General features: G+C 41.4%; 1 protein-coding gene across 4 annotated transcripts in view; it reads left to right on the top strand.

The window, feature by feature from the left end:
- Nucleotides 1-20,020, top strand: part of arap2 (ArfGAP with RhoGAP domain, ankyrin repeat and PH domain 2) — a 161,286-nt gene that overhangs the window by 127,731 nt on the left and 13,535 nt on the right. For 3 of the 4 annotated variants that reach the window (XM_030076539.1, XM_030076540.1, XM_030076541.1), the window contains 7 exons: nucleotides 231-359; nucleotides 1,748-1,881; nucleotides 3,656-3,738; nucleotides 5,511-5,546; nucleotides 6,921-6,984; nucleotides 9,042-9,167; nucleotides 10,419-12,525. In XM_030076539.1, coding sequence (XP_029932399.1) covers nucleotides 231-359; nucleotides 1,748-1,881; nucleotides 3,656-3,738; nucleotides 5,511-5,546; nucleotides 6,921-6,984; nucleotides 9,042-9,167; nucleotides 10,419-10,772 — 926 coding nt within the window. In that variant the 3' untranslated portion in view covers nucleotides 10,773-12,525. Of the gene's footprint in view, nucleotides 1-230; nucleotides 360-1,747; nucleotides 1,882-3,655; nucleotides 3,739-5,510; nucleotides 5,547-6,920; nucleotides 6,985-9,041; nucleotides 9,168-10,418; nucleotides 12,526-20,020 lie in introns of those variants that run through there. The other variant, XM_030076542.1, reaches the window with a different exon arrangement.

The following is a 20,020-nucleotide window of genomic DNA, read 5'->3' as shown; positions in this document are numbered from 1 at the left end:
TGATGAAAGTGTGTGAGAACAACAACATAATTTGGTTAATCTAACACTGGTTGTGGATTTTATGATATGATTTCCTGATGGCATTTTCGGCTGATATAATACATGTATGATTTGAAGATTTTTTTTTTTTCCTGGTCACATGAGAGAATAGGGTTGGTGGGGGAGGGGGTTATGTCTTTTTTTCTTTCTCTCTATCTGCTGTTCATTCTCTCTCTGTCTCTTTCCAACAGAGCGGCCCTTGCACCACAGGGAGAATATTCTTGAGCAGGTACTGGAATGGAGCACTCTGGACGATCCCCGCTCTCCCTTCCTCGTCATAAAGAAATTTGCAGGAGCTAAAGCTGTGGCTGATAGTCAAGGTATTGCACCACTACCAGTGCCATTAAAATGATCCTTCACCTCAAAATCAAAACCTTAGCTAATCCTTTATCATTCTTGTCTGCGTTCTTGGGATTTTTTTTTTTTTTAACAAGAATACTTTCAGGAGAAGTTAGATAGTGGAACTGTAACTGCTGAATACATTTATCCTTCCATCTATCACAGTTACACTGTATGGACAAAAGCATTGGACAACCTATTCATTACACCTACAGGAGCTTTTCTGATATCCCATTCTAAATCCATAGGCATTAATATGGAGTTGGTCACCCTTTGCAGCTAGAACAGCTTCCACTCTGCTGGGAAGGCTTTCTGCAAGGTTTTGGAGTGAGTCTGTGGGAGTTTTTGCCCATTCATTCAGGAGAGCATTTGTGAGTTCAGACACTGATGTTGGACGAGAGAGCCTAGCTCTCAGTCTCCTTTCTGGTTCATCCCAAAGGTGCTGGATGGGGTTGAGGTCAGGGCTCTGTAGCGGGCCAGTCAAGTTCTTCCACACCAAACTCAGCCAACCATGCCTTTATGGAGCTGCTTTCTGCTCTGGGGCACAGTCATGCTGGAGGTGCAAAGGGCCTTCCCTAAACTGTTCCCACAAAGTTGGAAGCAGAGATTCGTCCAAAATGTCTTCTTGGTCAGCTGAGGCTTTAAGATTTCCCTTCACTGGAACTAAGGGGCCGAGGCCGAGTCCAGAAAAACAAGCTGTTGGCACAGTGCAGTCAGGCAGGGAACATTCTCCTGGCGTTCACCAAACCCAGACTCGTCCATCAGACCGCCAGATAGAGGAGTGTGATTGGTCACTCCACAGAACACGTTTCCACCGCTCCAGAGTCCAGTGGTGGCGTGCTTTACATCGCTTCATCTGATGCTTGGCATTGTGCTTGCTAATATAAGGCGTGCGTGCAGCTGCTCAGCCATGGAAACCCATGCCATGAAGCTCCTGGCGCACAGTGTGTTGATGTTAAAGCCAAAGGAGGTTTGGAGCTCCGCAGTTATTGAGTCAGCAGAGCTTTGGCCATTTTTACACACTATGCGCCTTAGCACTCAGTGACCCCACTTTGTAACTTTGTGCGGTCTGCCACTTGGTGACTGGTTGCTGTGGTTCTTAAAGGCTTCCACTGCAATAATATTACCAACAGGCAGTCTTGTCCATGCTGTTTTTCATATCTAACAACATTTCTAAGAATGATTTTTTTTAAAAACAACAAAAACAACAACAGCAACAACAAAGCACTCATGTATTTTTCCATTTTTATCATTAATAGACTCATATCCACCCAGGATTATACACACAAGTGCACCTTCTGTTCATTCCCCTGTTTTGAGGTGATAGAGGATATTCTAATTGTATTGATTGTGCTGTGTTTTATAACAGACCTAAAGCAGTTCATGAAAGCAGAGTATTTGAAGTTCAGAGATGGATCCTCCAAACTGCTTTCGGGACACAAATTCCAGGACAAATATGTTGTGCTGCGCGCAGAGAAGCTGCTACTCTACAGAGATATCAAAGTAAGTACACTTTTATTTGGGGCTTAATCATCTTCTGTAAACACTCGTCACCTTAGGTTTTCAGGGCACAAACAGACGGTAGCTGGAGAGCGGAAAGCACTGTAACTTGTGTCGCCGGAGAATTCGAGAGGCTTCAACTGCTCAGGAATAACAGAACGGGCCCTGCGCTTTAAGATGCAGTGTACGTATCCAGCGATGGTGCAGCACTGAAGATTTCACCCTGTACAGCCGATATTCTGTTTCTGGCTGATGGATCGAACCCTGCTCAGACTCTCTTTCCTACATTTTCCCCGGCTCTGTCTCCCTCTCAGGTTTCCAACTCTCTGAATTAAGAGAATAAAAAAAAGATACTCATGTAGTGGACTTCCAGCTCGCTTTAAAAAAAATAATAAAATAAAATAAGAATAGAAGAATACCGCGTGCACTTCAGAGAGGGCCAGCAGGCCTGCGTTCCCTGGAGGGCCTTTCTTCCCCGCACATCTCTCAGGCTGAAACATGGGATTCGTAAAGAAGTGTGAAGAAGTGTTAATAATTGATGGCGGTGGAGTAATTCTGGCTGTAGAGAGGGGTGGGAGAGGGGGAGCGGAGGATGGGGGGGTGGAGGTGGGCACAAGAGGTAGGATGCTTTGAATGAAAGCATCCCTTCGGCTTAATTACTGTAATATCAGGTTGCTCAAAAATGTGGCTAATTAGTGCGCAAAGAATGGAAATTAGTGTTGCCACTAAAATTTAATTGATATTCTTTGGCCTCAACGTTTCTTGCCAGTTCTGGATTTAGAGTTAAATTACAGTGGATGAGACAGGTTAAGGTTGTGTGATTTGTTGGGGTCAGAGACAAGCATCATCTCAGAAGTTTGTCCTTTTTTTTTTTTTTTTTTTCGCTTGAAGCATTCAAAGTGAAAGATGTGCATGTTCATGTGATCATACCAATGTATTGGTTTACTGATATCCATCCATATCTTCATTTTTTTTAGATATCAGATATTAGCATGTCCATGGCTGCTTGTTGTGATATGACAGACAATATTGTTTAGCTTTTTTTGAAATTATTTTGAATACTTTGGGCCATCTATCATCCCTTTTTTTTCCATTTTCATTTCCAATATTCTTTCAGTGAGAGGAGATTTACTCTATGAATAGTTGTATTTTTGTTTGTTCATTGTAATTTTCAAATTTAAAGGCACTTCACAATCTTTGTATTGAGCTACTTTATTTATTTGTTGTGTTCTGAAGATATATATTTCTTTCTTCTAGTGTTGATAGGTATATTTTGTGTAGTCTACGATTGTTCCTGTGCAAAGTCTGGATAACTTGCTTTTGTAACATGATAATTTGCCAATTTGGTATCAATAATGTACATCTATCTATCTATCTATTTATCTATTGAATATTGGTACAAAATAGCAGCTATCAGCAGCTTCAGTATATTGGTTTCTGTCGATTTTAAAGGAAAGCCAATTTTTCTATCGGTTTTAAAAACAAACTGTCCCTGCTTATTGATTGTTATTTTTCAGGGATGTTTTATTCTCTGTTTTTGGAGGCCACATTTCGATCTGTAAGCTCTTCCTCGGGCCAGTGTGCAGACTTCATTCCTTTGTGCCTTGCATTGAACACTTTTTGCACTTGAATAATTTGCCACATGTGCCCACACTTGGTCCCTATTCTGATCCTCTGGAAATAGTCCCACGCTCATTTCCTGTTACCCAATTGAAACTGATCTTGTGGTGTTTTTTCAATTTTTTCTTTTTTTTTTCTTTTTTTTTTTTTTTTTTAGAGTGCTAAAGCAGAGAGAGAGGTTCTGCTCAAGTCTGTGAAGTGCTACCTGGGTCTGAAGAAGAAGCTCAAACCCCCGACCAGGTAAACTGCATGATTTACAAAACTCCCGACTCTCTCGCCATTAATTACTGCTCTAAGTCTGGTTTCACATAGATGAGAGTGGAATTAATATCTCTGTGTTATTATGATAAATTAATGATTATTTAGCATTATTTGTCTGTCTTTGATTAAGCTTCTGTTGAGCGCATGTGTGTGTGTGTGTTTGTGTGCATGCTGTTTGTCCCCAAAGATATACCGCCCTTTGTCTTCCCTTGAAGTTCTGCAACACTGGGGTATATCCAAACCATTCCTGACCCTCTCTTATTTTTCACTGTAATGAAATTGATTAAATGTAATTGCATTTTAACAAATACAAATTATCAAGCCCTGCTTGTGCGGATAGGAAACGTTGCCGCCACTTCATTTTATTTTAATGATCTTCTATTATTGTAATTTATGACTCACGCCAAACCCACTGTATTTCTTGTTGGTCAAACAAAGAGTATGAAATTTCAAGAAGCCAAACCTCGCATTTCACATTACCCAATTATCATTCCTCATAATTTTCCCCATGTCGGAATTAGAGTCTGGGGGAAGCGTGAAAAATGAGTCGAGCGACCGATTGTCTGCATATACCCAGTCCTTCGGGGGAGAACAACGGCATGAGGGAGTGGGAGATGAAGGGAGGGAAAGAGAGGGAGTGATACAAAGTGGTAGCACAGATATACCGAGTGGGCTGCGGGAGATGTTATAGTGTGAATAAAGAAATAAAGGGAGAGTGAAGAGAGTCCTAGTGAGAGGGTTAGGAGGGGCAGTGCTTCAGTACCTCATTAGGCAGAGGTCTATCTGTGAGCGGCCTACTGCCAGCTCAGATGGGCTGCCTGAACTCACAGGAGTGGTGCTCCAGGCTGCCGGCTCTCCATCTCTGCCCCCTCTTTCTCTTTGTTCTTCCCCCACTTCTCTGCTCCTGTTCATCTGCAGCTGTGCAAGGGTTTCAGGGAAGGTGTATTCTCCAGGAAGGTGGTCTTTTCACCCTATACTGCCTTTGTGCAGGTTAACAAACACACACGTATACATGCCCTCACGCATACACAAACACAAAGCAGCACCTCTCCATCTTGGGATGGAGTGTAGGAAGAGGGTCCCTATAGAACCTAGATAGTAGCTACATGCAATTACCTGTATGCGTACAAGATCATTTACATAGAGCATAGTCTATTAATGGTAGAATAACAGATTCCTCCACTTGCCAGATTAGATGCTGGTGATTCAGTATCTCTTGTTTCACAGACTTTGAGGTTTAGGTGAACAGCAGTACCCAGCGTATTGTACACCTTGGCCCAAAGCATATTGAGGTCTGCCCATGCATAAACATGTGGGCCGGAAAAGTACTGATTAACTTAATGCATTCCACTGTTTAGAGCCTTGCATTTGTAGTAGATGTTTTGCATTTTGATGACAAAGGTTTTGACCCGCTGCTATCTTCCACAGAACTTCTCAAAGTTTTTCTTTTGCTGTTTCTAAAGTTTCCTACTTTTAAATCCCACGTGTTCTTTCTGAAAAAATTAAAAAAAACACCTGTTTTTTTATCCTTCTTTAATGAAAAAATATAGGACACTTTACAGGTGGAGGAATGAAGGGAATAAGAAGTTTCCTCACGTTCACTTGTTTATGTTCACAAGAAAATAAGAAAGGCATTTGACAAAGGAACTTTATTTGCCCTATTTTAATATGAGTTGTAAAGTGTTTTTAAGTGTGTGTGCCGTGCCTCTTTGTAGAAAATTTAATGACCTCTGTCCCTCACTTTTTAACAGCTGGGGCTTCACAGTCTTCACAGAAAAACAGCAATGGTGAGTGCTTTTCAGAGGTTTTCCAATTCTGTCACGATGACCTCGCCTTTCATACCTTCCACTTAAATACTTAAACAAAGCTGCAAAAAAAACTCCATGCTGTAAGTCATTTAGTCTCGTATTCAGTCTTAAAATCTTGCTCTCAAAACACGTGAAAAAATTTCCCAGTGGGATGAGATAATCCCACTTGTTTCCAGTGCAATTTCAGCACGTGTTAGTATGTTGAAACAAGACAAAATAAGCCAGATCAGTCCATTAGGATCAAGAAAATGACACTTGATTCAAGAAAATTCTGGAAACAGGTTGATTAGCATTGGAAACAAGTGGCATTATCTCATTCCACTGGCAGATTTTTGTACTTGTTTGAAGAAAATAAAGCTTGAAAGACTCAAAAATAAATAAGCTGACTTGTTACTGTGCACAGTCTTTGCAGTAATGCTTCATCCCTTGTGTCTTTTGGTTGCACAGATATTTGAAGAGTTAAAGGCTGAAGTTAAAGCACCCTGCAATGATTTAAATGGGCTTGTAATGAGAGCCTTGGCACCATTAAAGTGTATGAAGGATATTGGAGAGGCTGCTCTGGTTGACTGTTCAGAGCAAAAAATATCTATTGTTTTTTCTTTGTTTTAGTTCATCTCTGTTCTTAGTTGACAATCAGTCTTGTTACCACCCACGGCCTCCTGTCATAAATGAAGACTTGCGTTCCAAGATGAGATACCCAATTCTATTGAGACAAATTGACACCTACACTTAAACAATTGTTGGTAGGAAAGGAAGTCTAATTATGGAGTATTTTTAAATTAGATCCTTGTGAACAGAATGCTAATATTCTTAAACGTATGATCCCTGTATTTCCCACTGTACAGTATGGGGGAATGAATTCCCTCAAAGACAGAATTGAATTGAGATAATGAGTGCTGTGTTTTTCTGGGCCCACTTGTCACTCATATTTTGTTTTTAAAAATGTGACTATTTGAATTTTACAATTTATTGGGCTGGCGCGTTCAAAATTCATTGTCACCTGAGAGAAGAGTAGTCATGATTGCCAGGTGACCAGGGTTGATGGAAATCGCTTTCAGTCCTTTGGGAGAGCTCTACCACATGCAGCACATGACCGCATTAGCAGACAGCGCATAACGTGACAACCATCAGCCTCGTTTCTGATCAATGCAAAAGATGCTTTAATCATGCGGACTCATATAATCACCGGCGAATGGTGTCCAGCCCGCCTATTTTGCACTTCCATCCCATCTAAAGAAACTGCAGCCGGTCCCATTTAATCACAAAATCCGAACAGTCACCAGGTTAAATCTGAGTGGAAATAATATGCGAGTGAAAATATGTGATTGATTGGGCTGTGTTTTCTATCCCCAGGCATTTCTGTTGTGAGGAGAAGGAAGCTCAGGTCAGCTGGGTGACTGACATCATCAGGATGAAGGTGAGTGGGCTTCGGTAAGACGATGTACAGCACGACTGCTGGAATAAAAATGAGAAATGTTCTCAGAAAAAAACACATCTGGCAAATTGCGACCAAGCTTTTGAAGGTAATCATGGTAGTGTGTAGTGGGAATGCAAGAGAGGTATGTGTATCCTCTCCATGACCTCCAAACCCAAATATCAGTAACAATAATTCACATCGTGGACACCAGCTCCTTTTATGTTCCTTATTTGGATGGAAAATACTAAATTACATATTTTACAAACTGCACCCCAGAACAAAGGAGGAAAGATCAATCTTTAATTTCCCCAATCATCCATTTCCATTGTACTGTAAGGCAGATGAAATACATAAACAGGGAAAGTACTGTGAAGTTTTCGAGGTCACTCAGCAATAACATAAATCATTTTATGTGGAAAAGCTGTGAGAATAAGGTCAAGGCGACTGTAACAATCACATTGTGGTACTTAGCCCCCAGATACAGCTAAGTGTTGTTGCTGTCAGTCGCTGACACAGCACATATGACATAAATAATGCACAGAAAAGCAAACAACAGGGAGACCAGCCACAGATTTTCAGATTTTCAGCCACGTGTTCAGATTTTCTTATTATTTCTCTGTCTTACTGTCTTATATAAAGTATACATCTCACATTCTCTGTCTTCTAAGTGAAAGAGCATCTTGTTTCTCAGTACATTAAATAATGTGCCCATGCATGTTTTCTGTTTTCTCGTAATTTCCAAGTAAATGACTGCATATCACAATCATCCCGAATCCCCACTGGCACCACCAGAGATGTTACTGTAGCGCTCGCTTAACTAAGCCGAGATCAAGATTTCACAGAAACGTAGGCGTTCCACTGCTGTATCTGTATGCTCAGCACATTTCATTTGCATTAGCCCTCGGCTCGACTTCCCTTATGGGAACTCATATCCAGCGCAGTGCTGTTTATCGCAGGTGCTTACTGTAAAAACCTTTTAGTGCATTACTTTAGGTTAAAGCAAGTAAAAATGGGAGATACTCTTAAAGAAGGATTGATCTGAAGGAGAATCCAATTTTTGTTTGTTTGTGTTCTTTCTCCAAGTGTTTCAAGGTGTTTATTACAGCAGGCTCTGTGACTTTTTTCTACCCTTTCGGAGAAACTCTGCAACAACTAAATCTATAGCAGACTATAGCCGGCTAAAAATATTAGGCTCCCACCTCCAAAGCCGCTAAGTATTAGGATTGCCGGCTTCCAACACAGGGCTTGTGGGAAGGACACAGGACTTGTGGGAAGGGCAGACAAAGTGAGAGAGAGAGAGAGCAGATGAGAGAGAAAGAAAGAGAGAAGCTAGACAGAAAGCACTTCAGTGTTCTTGATTTTCTTTCTCTTACCTGTTAGCGAGCATTGCGCTCAGACACAGAGTTTCCATAGCAACTGGCTATAGAGGACTTTATTTTCAAGGGAGGTGGAATGGGTGGTGGTGTTAGTGGTGAGAGGTGGAGGGTTGTAGGAGGGTGTGAAAGGTCCAAGGACAGGTCCTGCCAATGATGAAATGAGGATTTGTTAAAGAGAGACAGTAGCCAGCTCTGAGGGCCATCAGGATAAAGCAGGACACATTGTTAAAGAGAAAGTTTAGCCAGAGATCAGAACATGGTCAGACTGGTGTCATGGAACAGAAGGTCGCCACCCAGTGACTTTCCTTCATTTTCAAAGATGGCTGCTTGTAGTCTGGCCAAAAAAACAGCAATTTGCTCCTACACATACACAGAGACAAGAACGGCAGATGTCAGATGCCAGTTTTATTTTTCCTTAAGGTTAACAGAAGTTTCTCCAGAACTTATAGCAATGATGAAAACGGAGAAACAACATTAAAAGCAGCAGCTAACATAACACCAGTGACCAACACCAAATAACATCACCGGTACCTGTACCAAACCAGTCTTTTTAAAGACAGAATCAACCAATCAATGAACAAATCAATCATTCAATCAATCAGTTAATCACCCTGAGTTCCCCTCACAACAAGTTTTGCATTGCCGCATTACTAATTTCTGTTGTTGGCTGTGTGTCTTCAGTACGGTTCTGACTTCTGTTTGAAGAGTAGTAACTCAAATGAAACTGCAGTTCACAAATCCTCCAGAGGGGGAGCTGTGACTGAAGGCCAGAGGATTCCACAGCCCAACCGCAATCCCATCAGGCAGGTGAGATATCAGTGCAAACGTTATTTTCACACAAGCATTTCAAATACTTCCGTCAGTGGTTCCCATTTGTCAACATGTTTTAAGTTTAAAATGTCATTTTTGATGCGTTCTTTTTTGAAAACGGGGGTTTGGTTTCATTTCATGGTTGTTAGGAATTAAAGGTTCACTTTGCAAAATTGCTGAGGGTCAGTTGAAGTGAGGACCCATTGGACTCAACTGAAAGACAACATGGAATGAAATTTTACAATGAAATGAAATTTTACAGTTGAGCCTACATCGTTCTCACCAACAGCCAGATTTACTGATAAATTTCGCATTTTCACAATCTAAATGGTCCTCACCTTGGTCAACCCTAAATCTTGCATAGTGCACCTTTAAAGACACTGAAATCTGTTACTGTAAAGAAATCGTTAATTTTTCCCACATAAAAATTAGGGATGCACCAATCCACTTTTACACTTTTTTATCAGCCAATACCAAAGACTGATCCGATATGAGTTTTTTTTTTCTTGAGTTTTCTTCTTCTTCTTGCTGTTGTTAGTATCATGTGCAAGGTTACATGAGGCTCTAGTAAACCACACAAATTTTCCAATTAAAAGAGCAAAAATATACAAAAATGCATCAAATTTAAATGTATTCCAAAGCAATTTATTTGAACTGTAGGTTAAGTAGACTTCGCATACAAGCAGGAGTGCAAAAACTGCTGTGGCACCTCCTTTAATGTTTTGAACAACCTGAACAAATCAAGTGCAAAGCAATAAATAATCAACTACTAGTAAGTAGATTTCGTTCACAGTAATGACCAGTGTAAGAGAATTTTCTAATTTGGCTGCAATACCGGCACACGCCACTGTGAGGCTATACTGTAATCAGCACAATGCATCTGGGAAGATTCTGCGAAAAGAAGAAGAAAAGCTCTGTGTTCACTAGCTACAGCCAGGCTGGCTAAGAGACTGTTGTAGAGGCAGTAGCGGTAGATTAACTGTAGAAATATTGTAGGAATACTACAGGCGGCAATGTGTATCTCCATCTGCTGTGTATCGGTATGCTGATCCGTAACATCAGTGAATTGTGTCTGGATCAGCATTCGTGCATCCCTAATGTAAATTACTATGTAAATCTGAAGTGCAAGAGCAAGTCTTACCGTTAAAAATATTTGGTAACATTGGACCCCCGCGGACGAGATTACCGTCAGGTTAATTGTAGTCGAGGCACAACAGTTCATCTCAATCTGTCATTTTTTCCCCACAGCTGACAGATAGGAAGTTTTCTCTTGGCGATGTTAACCCAAGGATCGTCAAAGATGCCAGTCTCCAACACAAGACCAACACGGTGGCCAACTGCCTCAGGCACAGCGACCTCCTCGGCGTCCCAGGGGCCGCGAACAGAAGATCCTCTGTCGGTGTTTGCCAGTCGCAGCGCTGCCCGTCCCCGTCCCCATCCAGACAGCCAGACCGTACAACTTTGCCCATTCCCCCTCCGAGTGTCTCCAAGAGCCCCAGCAGGAGGCCTGTTCTGGGCGGGGAGGGCATGATGCCGCCGAACCTGCTGAATGAACTGAACTCAGTGCTGAGCAGGACTGGCCGCAGTGCCAAGAAAGACTAAAAGGAAGAGAGGCAGCAGGAAAGTAAAGCACTCACAGAAATGGTCAGTTGGAGCGATAAAGAAAAAAAATTACAGGGTTGAGTAATGGGAAGATGCCTGGAGTGACAGAGAAAGAACAAGTAATTCAGACCAAGGCAGGATGACCTGTTTCCATGAGGGAGGATAATGGCCTGAAGACTACTTTCGGATTTGGATATATAAAAAGATGCTGGTGCACGAGGGGATGTGGAGAACAGGTGCAGGATATGCTGGAGGTCATGCAGACCTCAGCTGGACGTGGCGCTGACCCAAGCACTACAATATGCCGCTCTTTCAAAGCCTGGAATGTTATAAAAATATGTCCTTCTGTCAAACCTCAAAAGTTTCCAGTAATAGTCCACATTGCCTTCTCTGTGCTGTGTTACTCCAGCTGCCCTGAAAACGCTTCAGTGTTTTGTTTACATCCAAGGTGAATTATGGTAAATCTGCTTAGGCAAAATGTGTTTATTATCCTCTCAACAGATGTTGAAGAAAAAAAAAAAACATTTTTTCAGGTATTGTAGATCCACTAAGTGTGGTTTAATGCAAACAGTGTTTAATTCCATATTTAGTATTACTTATATCCTTCAACCTCACATATTATCTGCCACTGACAAGTTCCCAGTAAACTGAAAAACCAGCATATATTCACTTCCAAATCATTTCCAAAGTCAGTGTGAAGCATGGCTTGAAAATGAAATCGTTTTGGATTGGTTCCATTCGGAAAAGCAATATTATTACGGCTTTTCTGTTCAAGTTCTGCTCCAAGATTATGTCCCTGAACAGATGATGAACAATACAAGTTTTTACTGAAAAACTTTTGTTCTTTTCCAAAGTGTTAAAACATTTGAATTAAAAGGATCTGATGATGTACTGTCTAACATTTATCCAGGATGAACTTACGGCTCCATTACTGATTTTGCCTTAGCTTTGAAGAGAATAGGACTGTTTTGTGTTTTACCTCTTGTACAAGAACAAGGCATCTAGGGAAGAAAAGCAACATCAGGTTTCCTGAAATGAGAAATGATATGTAAATTACATGACAAAGTCATCAGTGAGATCGACAATATAACTTACAAAACCTTCCAACTTAACCGAGCTTCTGGGGGAAAAAAATTAAAGCTGCCTTTCCTAGGTTTGAGACAGAAATGCTGTGTGAAAGCTGAGTCAGAGGGACAAAAAAAGATGATGAATGTTTCAGAAAGGATTTAACGGGCCCTTGTGCATGTGTGTGTTCAAATGGGCCATTTTAAACTGTTTCTAGCAATTTAACTTGAAAATTAACTCATCCAATCAGATAATTACAGGTGGGGTAAAACAAAATACAGGATGAAATGAAACCATTAAAATAATCAACAATAAAATAATCAAAATGTCAGAAAACAAAACAGATTCTTTGGGCTCATCTGTGAAATTAAATTATGAAAAATTAAAAAACAACTTTTTTCCCCCCTTTAAATTAGCAACTGAAAGAAAAGCTCAGGTGCCATGATGGAAATGGTATGAAGCAAAAAACGATAAACACCAGTTGTTGTTTCATTAAAAATGATTACCTTCCAGGGAAAAAGTATTGTTTTCAGATTTATTACTCATCAGGATAGGATTTTTTTATTTAAATTGCTGAGAGCTCTTTATCTATATTTATCTGTATTTTAATAATCCTCTGTTGGTTTATTTAATATACTAGTTTCAGCTTTCAGGCAAATATGCACAATAAATAGTGATTTTTATATTCCATTCGACAGATTTCCTTCTGCATCCTGTTTATAGAGCATTTCTGCAAGATTTAACACAGGGTCCCAGAAGCACATACAGCAAATCAAGCCCCAATGCGGATTTCAACATGAAACCTATTTAAAAGACTCCTCCATAAACCACCTGCCACTTACACACAAAACTCATATCATTATTTTATTCATAGATTTCATCAAATGCCGCCTTTTCTCGAGTGAAATGTAAGAATAAACTCTCGGTCTCAAGTCATTCCCTCTGAATAATGTATACCAGACGGAAAATGCACACGTAGGCAATTGTCACACAGGTTCCTCCATGAAAAATTCATTTTAACATTTTATTTTCATTATGCCTCATAGTCTAGCTTCTTGTCCTCTGCCTCATGTCCTTATATTCTAATCATAGAGCGAGCCGATTTTTGCATTCATGGTCTGAGCGTATCTTATGAGGGCTGTGCAAATATGTGTGTACGCTTGTATTAGCCCACTGTGTTCATTTCATTTGTAGAAATGTGTACATTTTTTCTTTCATTGGTCTGTTGAGAGTCATTTGAAGCAAAGGAATCTCACTTTTGTGTAAACACTCAGTCCTGATGTGCGAAAATGTACCTCACGTGACTTTTTCTGTGGTTCATTTGTCCCACAATGAATAACTATTTCCTCTCAGGCTCGTAACATCTATGCTTTAGAGTAGAAAAGCCAACAATCCTTTTGAACGCCACACACAGGACTCAAGAAGCCTCTCTGTTGCCACTTTAAGCCTCCTGCTCTGGTGCCACGTTGTTGCTAGATCCCACTGCTCCAGGGATTCTGCGTCTTCACCCGGTCTGTCACCTGTATTGTGTGTTTTTGCCCCTGCTATCCTCACCCAATGGCAGCGTGTGAATAGCGCAGCGTTTTCTGCAATCCCTCCGAGGCCTCAAGTGTATGAGAGCAGCCATATGGTGGAAGAGAGTTCAGTGAATAAGCCCTGCAAAGTCATTAAGGACATTATTATGAGTGCCGACAATGACCATGTGGCCCCAGCGAGGTCACAGCTGGGATCTATGTGCTTTGAGTCATGCAGTACATGTGTGCCGAAGCAGGGCGCTTTAGCTGTGTGCACTGCTTGCACAGACGAGACGCAGGAGGGAGGGGGGGAGGCGATATAAAAAAGAGTGAGTTGATAGGCTCGGGGAAGAGAGAGAGATGACAGTTATTTCAGAAAAATAGACATGAGCCCTCTGGTTCAACGTGAGATGCTTCTCAATTAAATATGGAGCCTGTGGTTTTAGAGACAAGGGATGTTGGACTGAATCCGATGTGATTTTGTAATGCAGGGGTTATTGATCAGCCCTCTGCCCTGTTTAAGTGTCCACCGAGGCTGTGATCTGATCTTTCTCCCTCTCTCTCTTACTCTCCGTCTTGCTCGTGCGCTCACTCTGTCTCTGCGAATAATATAAACATCAAGGGCAGAAATGAAAGGGTACATGAGCGACAGGGCTCAACATGGCTCTAATACCAGTTGAGATGTCTGTATTCGTGTCTGTTATGATAGCCCAGCTTGTCCTCACGCTGGTTTATTCAACCAGGCATGCAATTAAAGAATGTCTTCTGCAGCTATATTCTCCATCTTAAATGCTTACTCGCTTTCAGATGTACAGGGAGAGACAGCAAAGATAGAGAAATCCATTAGGATTTGGGGGAAAAAAAATAATTTAAAAAATGGAGCAGTCTTTGCTTTGTCCCAGGCCGCTGTAAATCAGAGACATGCCGCTGTTCCCTGACACACTGCAGCTGTATAACATGCATGTAGAGTCATGGCCCTTGTGATTTACATTTCCAGAAAGGGTAAGCCTTATATTAATGGAGCCGTCCAGTTTAGCAGCTATAAATAGCACACCGCATGAAGTCGTCCCACTCTTCACTGCCTTTTTTACGCTGATCCACACATTCTGCCCTCTAATCTCAATTCTATTAATGTCTCGGGTGATATTTACGACACATGGACCTTTTTAGCCTGACATGGCTGTAAAGTATATGTGCAAACCAGCCAAGCTTTATCTAATTAAAAGCCTCTGCAATCGCAATTCAACTGGGATTGAGTCTTTAAAACCTCAATCAGTTTTCCCCCCTGGATGAGGGAAGGAGCAGGCCACCGCAAAGCTAATAAAGAGGAGAATGTTAAACATTCCAATTAAACACAGCGAATGAATGCAAGACTGTAGATCATTTTCATATTTTCCATTATTGAAACTATATGAAAGTTGCCAGATGGAGGAGGTCACCTCAGAGATAACACAGTTTTTGTTTGGGTTATAACCTTGCTATATTACATATATTAAGTGAAGCATATTCCCATTCCCAAACTGTTTGGCGATGAATAGTGAGCATTTGCTGGATGAATGTGCTTAGGGCAAATGCATACTCGCACACTTTTTCCACAAAATTGCTCACTACATTATACATGTTATATGCTATATTATGTAAGTATATTATGTATATTAAAGCTAGGTTATGTAATTTCATTCTATTTTCTAGTGGCTCTAACTATCCATCTCTGTATAAAGACTCAAGTGGTCCGGAGTTATGAGCTCAATAGTGTTTCATTTAACACAGTGGCAATGATTTTGCACCACACCTCAAGTTAGGCTTGCATATTAGGTTAGAAATGTTTAGAAAAGCTACAAGTATCAGGTCAAGCAACAGTCATTGGAAACAAGGCAAAAATGTATTCCATGACACATGGAGGCTAGAGTGTCGCTCGTGTTTGGACACAAAAAAAACAATGCCTGTCAGATTTGGGTCAGGTTCAGTTACTATGCTTCTGTCTCAATTCAGGTTCGGACAAAAATATGCTGCCTGATCTGCTCTCAAATGGAGACTACACCAAGTCGTAATGCTGTGCAACTAGCAGCAACAAGTAGGGTGAGAGTGAGAAAGCAGTCGTAGTGTTACAGCATGGCTAAGGAGAGCTAAATACAGCATATGTTGCTCAGCTGAATAATAAATGTAAATGTCAATCGTCAGTTCAATGGATGTAGGCAGTTAATTATGAACCTTTCAGTGTTGCAGGTGTGTTAGCGTGACTAACACCAGACTTGACAGACATGCGATGGCCCACACTATCTTTGTCAGCCTGACAAACATCATGTGTCCTCAAAACAAAACAAAGCGGTTAGACCAACGAGGCTATTTTGAGAGCTAGAAATCTCAGCAGCCATCATAGAAACTGTTGATTGACAGGTATTGGTCACCAAACACTTGTGAGCCCCCGGTGCTGTGTTGCAGTCATTTGCACATTTGAGCAAGTAAATCATTATATATCATTACATAATGTACCTTTAATGGAAACCCATTCTCAAGCCAATGGGAGCTGAATAGTGAGCATAACACATTGTATGTGCTGAGCACACACACACACAGAGACACACACACAGAGACCTTTTTCACAAAATCCCTGCCTGTGGTCATGAAATTAAATTGAAAAACAAATCAGCGGTGTTGTTGGTCTTATAACTTACACCGTGGCACACCAGGTCACATCTGTGCTTTCACAGGGTCGCTGCTCAGCCAAAGAAAATTAGATAAATTGTTAAAGATGAAAAAAAAGATGTGGTTTAATCATGTCCTTTTTAGAACTGTGTTCTCTCCGCTGTGAGTTGGTGCAGCAGGAGAGGACAATTCCCTTATTGATGGGAGCAGTGCTGGGGGATTCAAACAAGCCGTGGCTGGGAGGCTGCAGGAAGGCCTCTGGGGCTTAGTGAGGGTTCAGCACCTTGGGAGAGAGAGTTAGAAAGAGAACCAGACAGGGAGAGAGAGAGGAGCGATGTGCTGATCAGAGTGGACCTGCGAACTCTGCGGTCATTTCCATTTAGTAATCCACTCCAGAGGTGGAATGAGAAGTGAGACCCGGCTGACCTCTGCGTACTGCTGTCCGGCGGGCTGCCTATTTCACTAGCGAGGGGAGGGAGTGGACAAATGGACAGGCATGGGCAGGGGAAGAACAAGGGAGAAGGAAATGAGCGAGAATCAGATAAATGTGAACAACGGCTGGAGCAAGATTGCCTGCATGAGCATTTAACAGAGTGCGAGCGTGAGAATATGCCTGATGATCTCCTGACCCCCAGGCCTAGATTCCCCTTATTGGTTCCGTGTTCATGTGTGGGACCTTGAGTAGCCTATTAAAGCAGAAAGCCAGCTCCCTGGGGTGACCAGCGGCGCACCGTATCAGACAGTCAGCATTTCATAGTGCACAATCATGCCCCGGCTTGTCCAAACCACCCCATCCCAAGGACACAGCTATAGATTGGACACCATTGATTTGAATCGGAGAGACCAGCATCATTTGTTGCCTCATTCAGAATCCATTATTTATTTATCCCCTTCTAATCTAGCATGCCAGTCCATCCACAGTAACCTTCATTTCAGGACTGTTTGGCCTAAATTACGCTATCAACACTGGGAGTGGAGAAGGGGCAAATTGAAAAGGACTTAAACATTTGCTTGTTAAAGATGCATAGAGTTTCTATAGAGTAGCACTCTCCTCAGAAGTTTATGTGTCCTTGGTTGGTGTTTGAGATCCTTGATGGCTGACATACTGTCTATACACACTCCAAACCCACCAATCACAGAGTGTGCATATCTCATTATTATTGCATGAAAGTAATTAGGTGGTATTAGCGAGTCAATATTAATGCCAGCCCAGATGATTTGGCTTATTTAAGTAGCTGTCAATAAAGCTATTTTCGATTATTTTCGAGGAGAAAAGAGTTACCATAGCCACACTTCTGGTAAGTTTTTAGATCTTTCAGTCATAATTCATGATTGTGTTTCTCAAATACAAAGATTGCACAGTTTGAGTTGTTCCAATAACTTTCACAATATAACACTTTTTTCTTAGCATGAACAAGTTTTTAATTAGCCATTGTGAGTTCAAGACATGCACATGAACATACTGTTTGGGAGCCGCAAGTGTGTTTACAGAGTGTTGGAATGAGTGCTATTCTCTTGGCTACACAGTCAAACAAGAAATGAGCACAACCCAGAATAGATTTTTGTTGTGCTAAATTTCTCACTTCACTGTTATCAATTGCATATTGTCCCCCTTTAATGATGGACTTCAACAAAAGCTCATCCCAGAATGATGAATATTTTCCACAAACAAAGAACTGGCAGCGCTGTTGGAGAGCCGTTACAGCTATGCAGGGATGCGCTGCCTTAGCATTGGTGAATGATCACAGATTGCATTTCATCAATGCACAGCAGAGCTTCCCTAAGTCCGCACCTCAGCCGATCAAGGCGGTCCCAGCCCTTACCTCGTGTTATGAATACAGAACGTTATGAAGCGTACAGTTTTCTATTTTGTATGTTGTTGCTGCAGAGATCACGCATTAATATTACACTCAAGAATTTGCTTTGGCAGTGGTGTGAATCTTTTTTTTGTACTTACAGTAACGTAACGAGTGCAGCTGTCAAGTCGAGTAGCACTTTCCTCACTTCACCTGGTTCACTGTGTCTCCTCTGATCAGCTCTCTCTGTGTGTATGTTTGTGTGTGTGTGTGTGTGTGTGTGAGAACGAAGCCAGCACGACCATAAATAATGAGTCGCCTACTGGTATGCAAGTTTTCAAGGGTCCGTCTGGAACTTGAATGTATGTTGATTAAAAGTTATAAGTGAGTTGATTAAATGTTATTTTGCAGTCGCCAATCGTTCCAGACCTCTGACCTTAAATAAAAATCAGGTGTGGACCTCAAGTAACTGATTGCAGGCAAGCGATGCCCATTCTCCCACTAGGCTCAAATGCATTTTGATTATCTTGACGGTATTGGATTTGAAGATATGTTGCTTCAAACTTACAAGTGAGTTGATTAAATGTTATTTTGTTATGGCCAGTTGTTCCGGACATCTGGCCTTAAATAAAAGGTGCGGACATTTAAGTAGGAATATTTGGCTTTGGTTAACCCTCTGACTTATTATATTTTCAAGGTGCACAATGCAAAGTTACTGAGGATTTATTTAAGTAAGGACACTCTCTCAACTGAGAAAATGGTGGAATAAGCACATAATTGACAATTGAGCCTACGTAGGTCTCATCATCAGCTTGAATTGGTGATAAATTATGTCCGTATTCCACGTTTTTTTGGTCAATTGAGCCTAAAGCATCCTTACGTAAATCAACCCTGGGCAACTTTTCTATAGTGCTCTTTAACTGCTCTTTTCTTCATGCTGCAGTTTGCCTCAAAGCCATTTCAAAACGATGTGCCTGCAAGTCTGAGGGTACAGCTGAGTCTTTACATTAGATTTACAATATTTCACAATTAGCCGGAGGCTGAAACACTGAAATCACAGATTCCCATCTCTTAATTCATATTAAGTCCTATCATATGCAAATGATTGAAAAAGATCCAATCTTGCCGTTTTACTCAATAAGCCTGTGGACTCTTATCATAATACATATCACATAACACACACACATACACACGCACACACACCACACTGCATCTTCCCTGAGCCAGACTGGTCTTTTATCTGATGGTGAGATAATGACCCTCATTGGTGTGTGAGATTTCTGATTAGCAGAACAACAACAATGACTGCTAATTACCACCTGAAAGACAAAGCTGCATTGATGGAGGATTCTTTCAGCCCCGTGGTGGAGCAGAAGTGTGTGTGTGTGTGTGCATGTGTGTGAGGGGAGGGGGAGGGATGTGTGTGTACATGCCTGTGTTTGTGCGTGTGGCTGATTTCCCCCTGAAGGATATAAAAGAGATCGAGATGGACCGAAGCTAAGGGGCCAGTGGCAAGACAGAGAGGCAAAAGGGAAAGATGAGAAGAAAGTCAGCAATGACAGTTGTTCAGGCTCACTGACGTCAGCTGTTTTATTTTCAGCCCACCACTGAGTCCTATTGCAGACACACATTTTCGTTGACGACTCTGACCAGTGGGCTTCTGTATTACTCATCTCAACCTGGCAAAAAAAAAAAAATTGTGACACCTGATTCCTCGGCACCGTCACTTTCACTCCCCGCTCACCGACATGCGCCTCGAAGAGACTTTTTGGAGAAAGTAGTTACTGTATGCTCAAATTGTTACTGTCACTGTTGCTAGGAGATGCTAAAAAGTGAGATGTGTAATATCCTCTCAGATTTTAGAGCCAGAAAATGTAGTTAAATTACCTTTTTTTTTTCTTTTTTCAAAACTTTCAAGTGCAGTCACTCTAAATCCTTAGAATCACTGTCATTTACACTTAAACCTTTGAAATTGTAGAGGTGGATCTGCCTTACACCAGAGTATAATATGCCTGCTCTGTGCCCATCACCCTCTGAGCTCATTTTTTTCCTCGGCTAAAGTAAATCTCAGACCTCAGGCTACTTCTCATACAGTGACAAGATTCGCTGACTTTGATGTGTCCCTTTTGCTCTGACTGGGGTCGCTCCATGGCCCCTAGCAAAATGTGTTCCAATGAATATTTGATTCACCTTGATTACCTATTGGTTTGGTTCAATATGGCATGCA

This window comes from Myripristis murdjan, chromosome 18, assembly GCF_902150065.1.
Source record: "Myripristis murdjan chromosome 18, fMyrMur1.1, whole genome shotgun sequence".
NCBI classification, from domain to species: domain Eukaryota; kingdom Metazoa; phylum Chordata; class Actinopteri; order Holocentriformes; family Holocentridae; genus Myripristis; species Myripristis murdjan.
The sequence above is the reverse complement of the archived record's forward strand: the minus strand, read 5'-3'. Positions and strand labels throughout refer to the sequence as shown.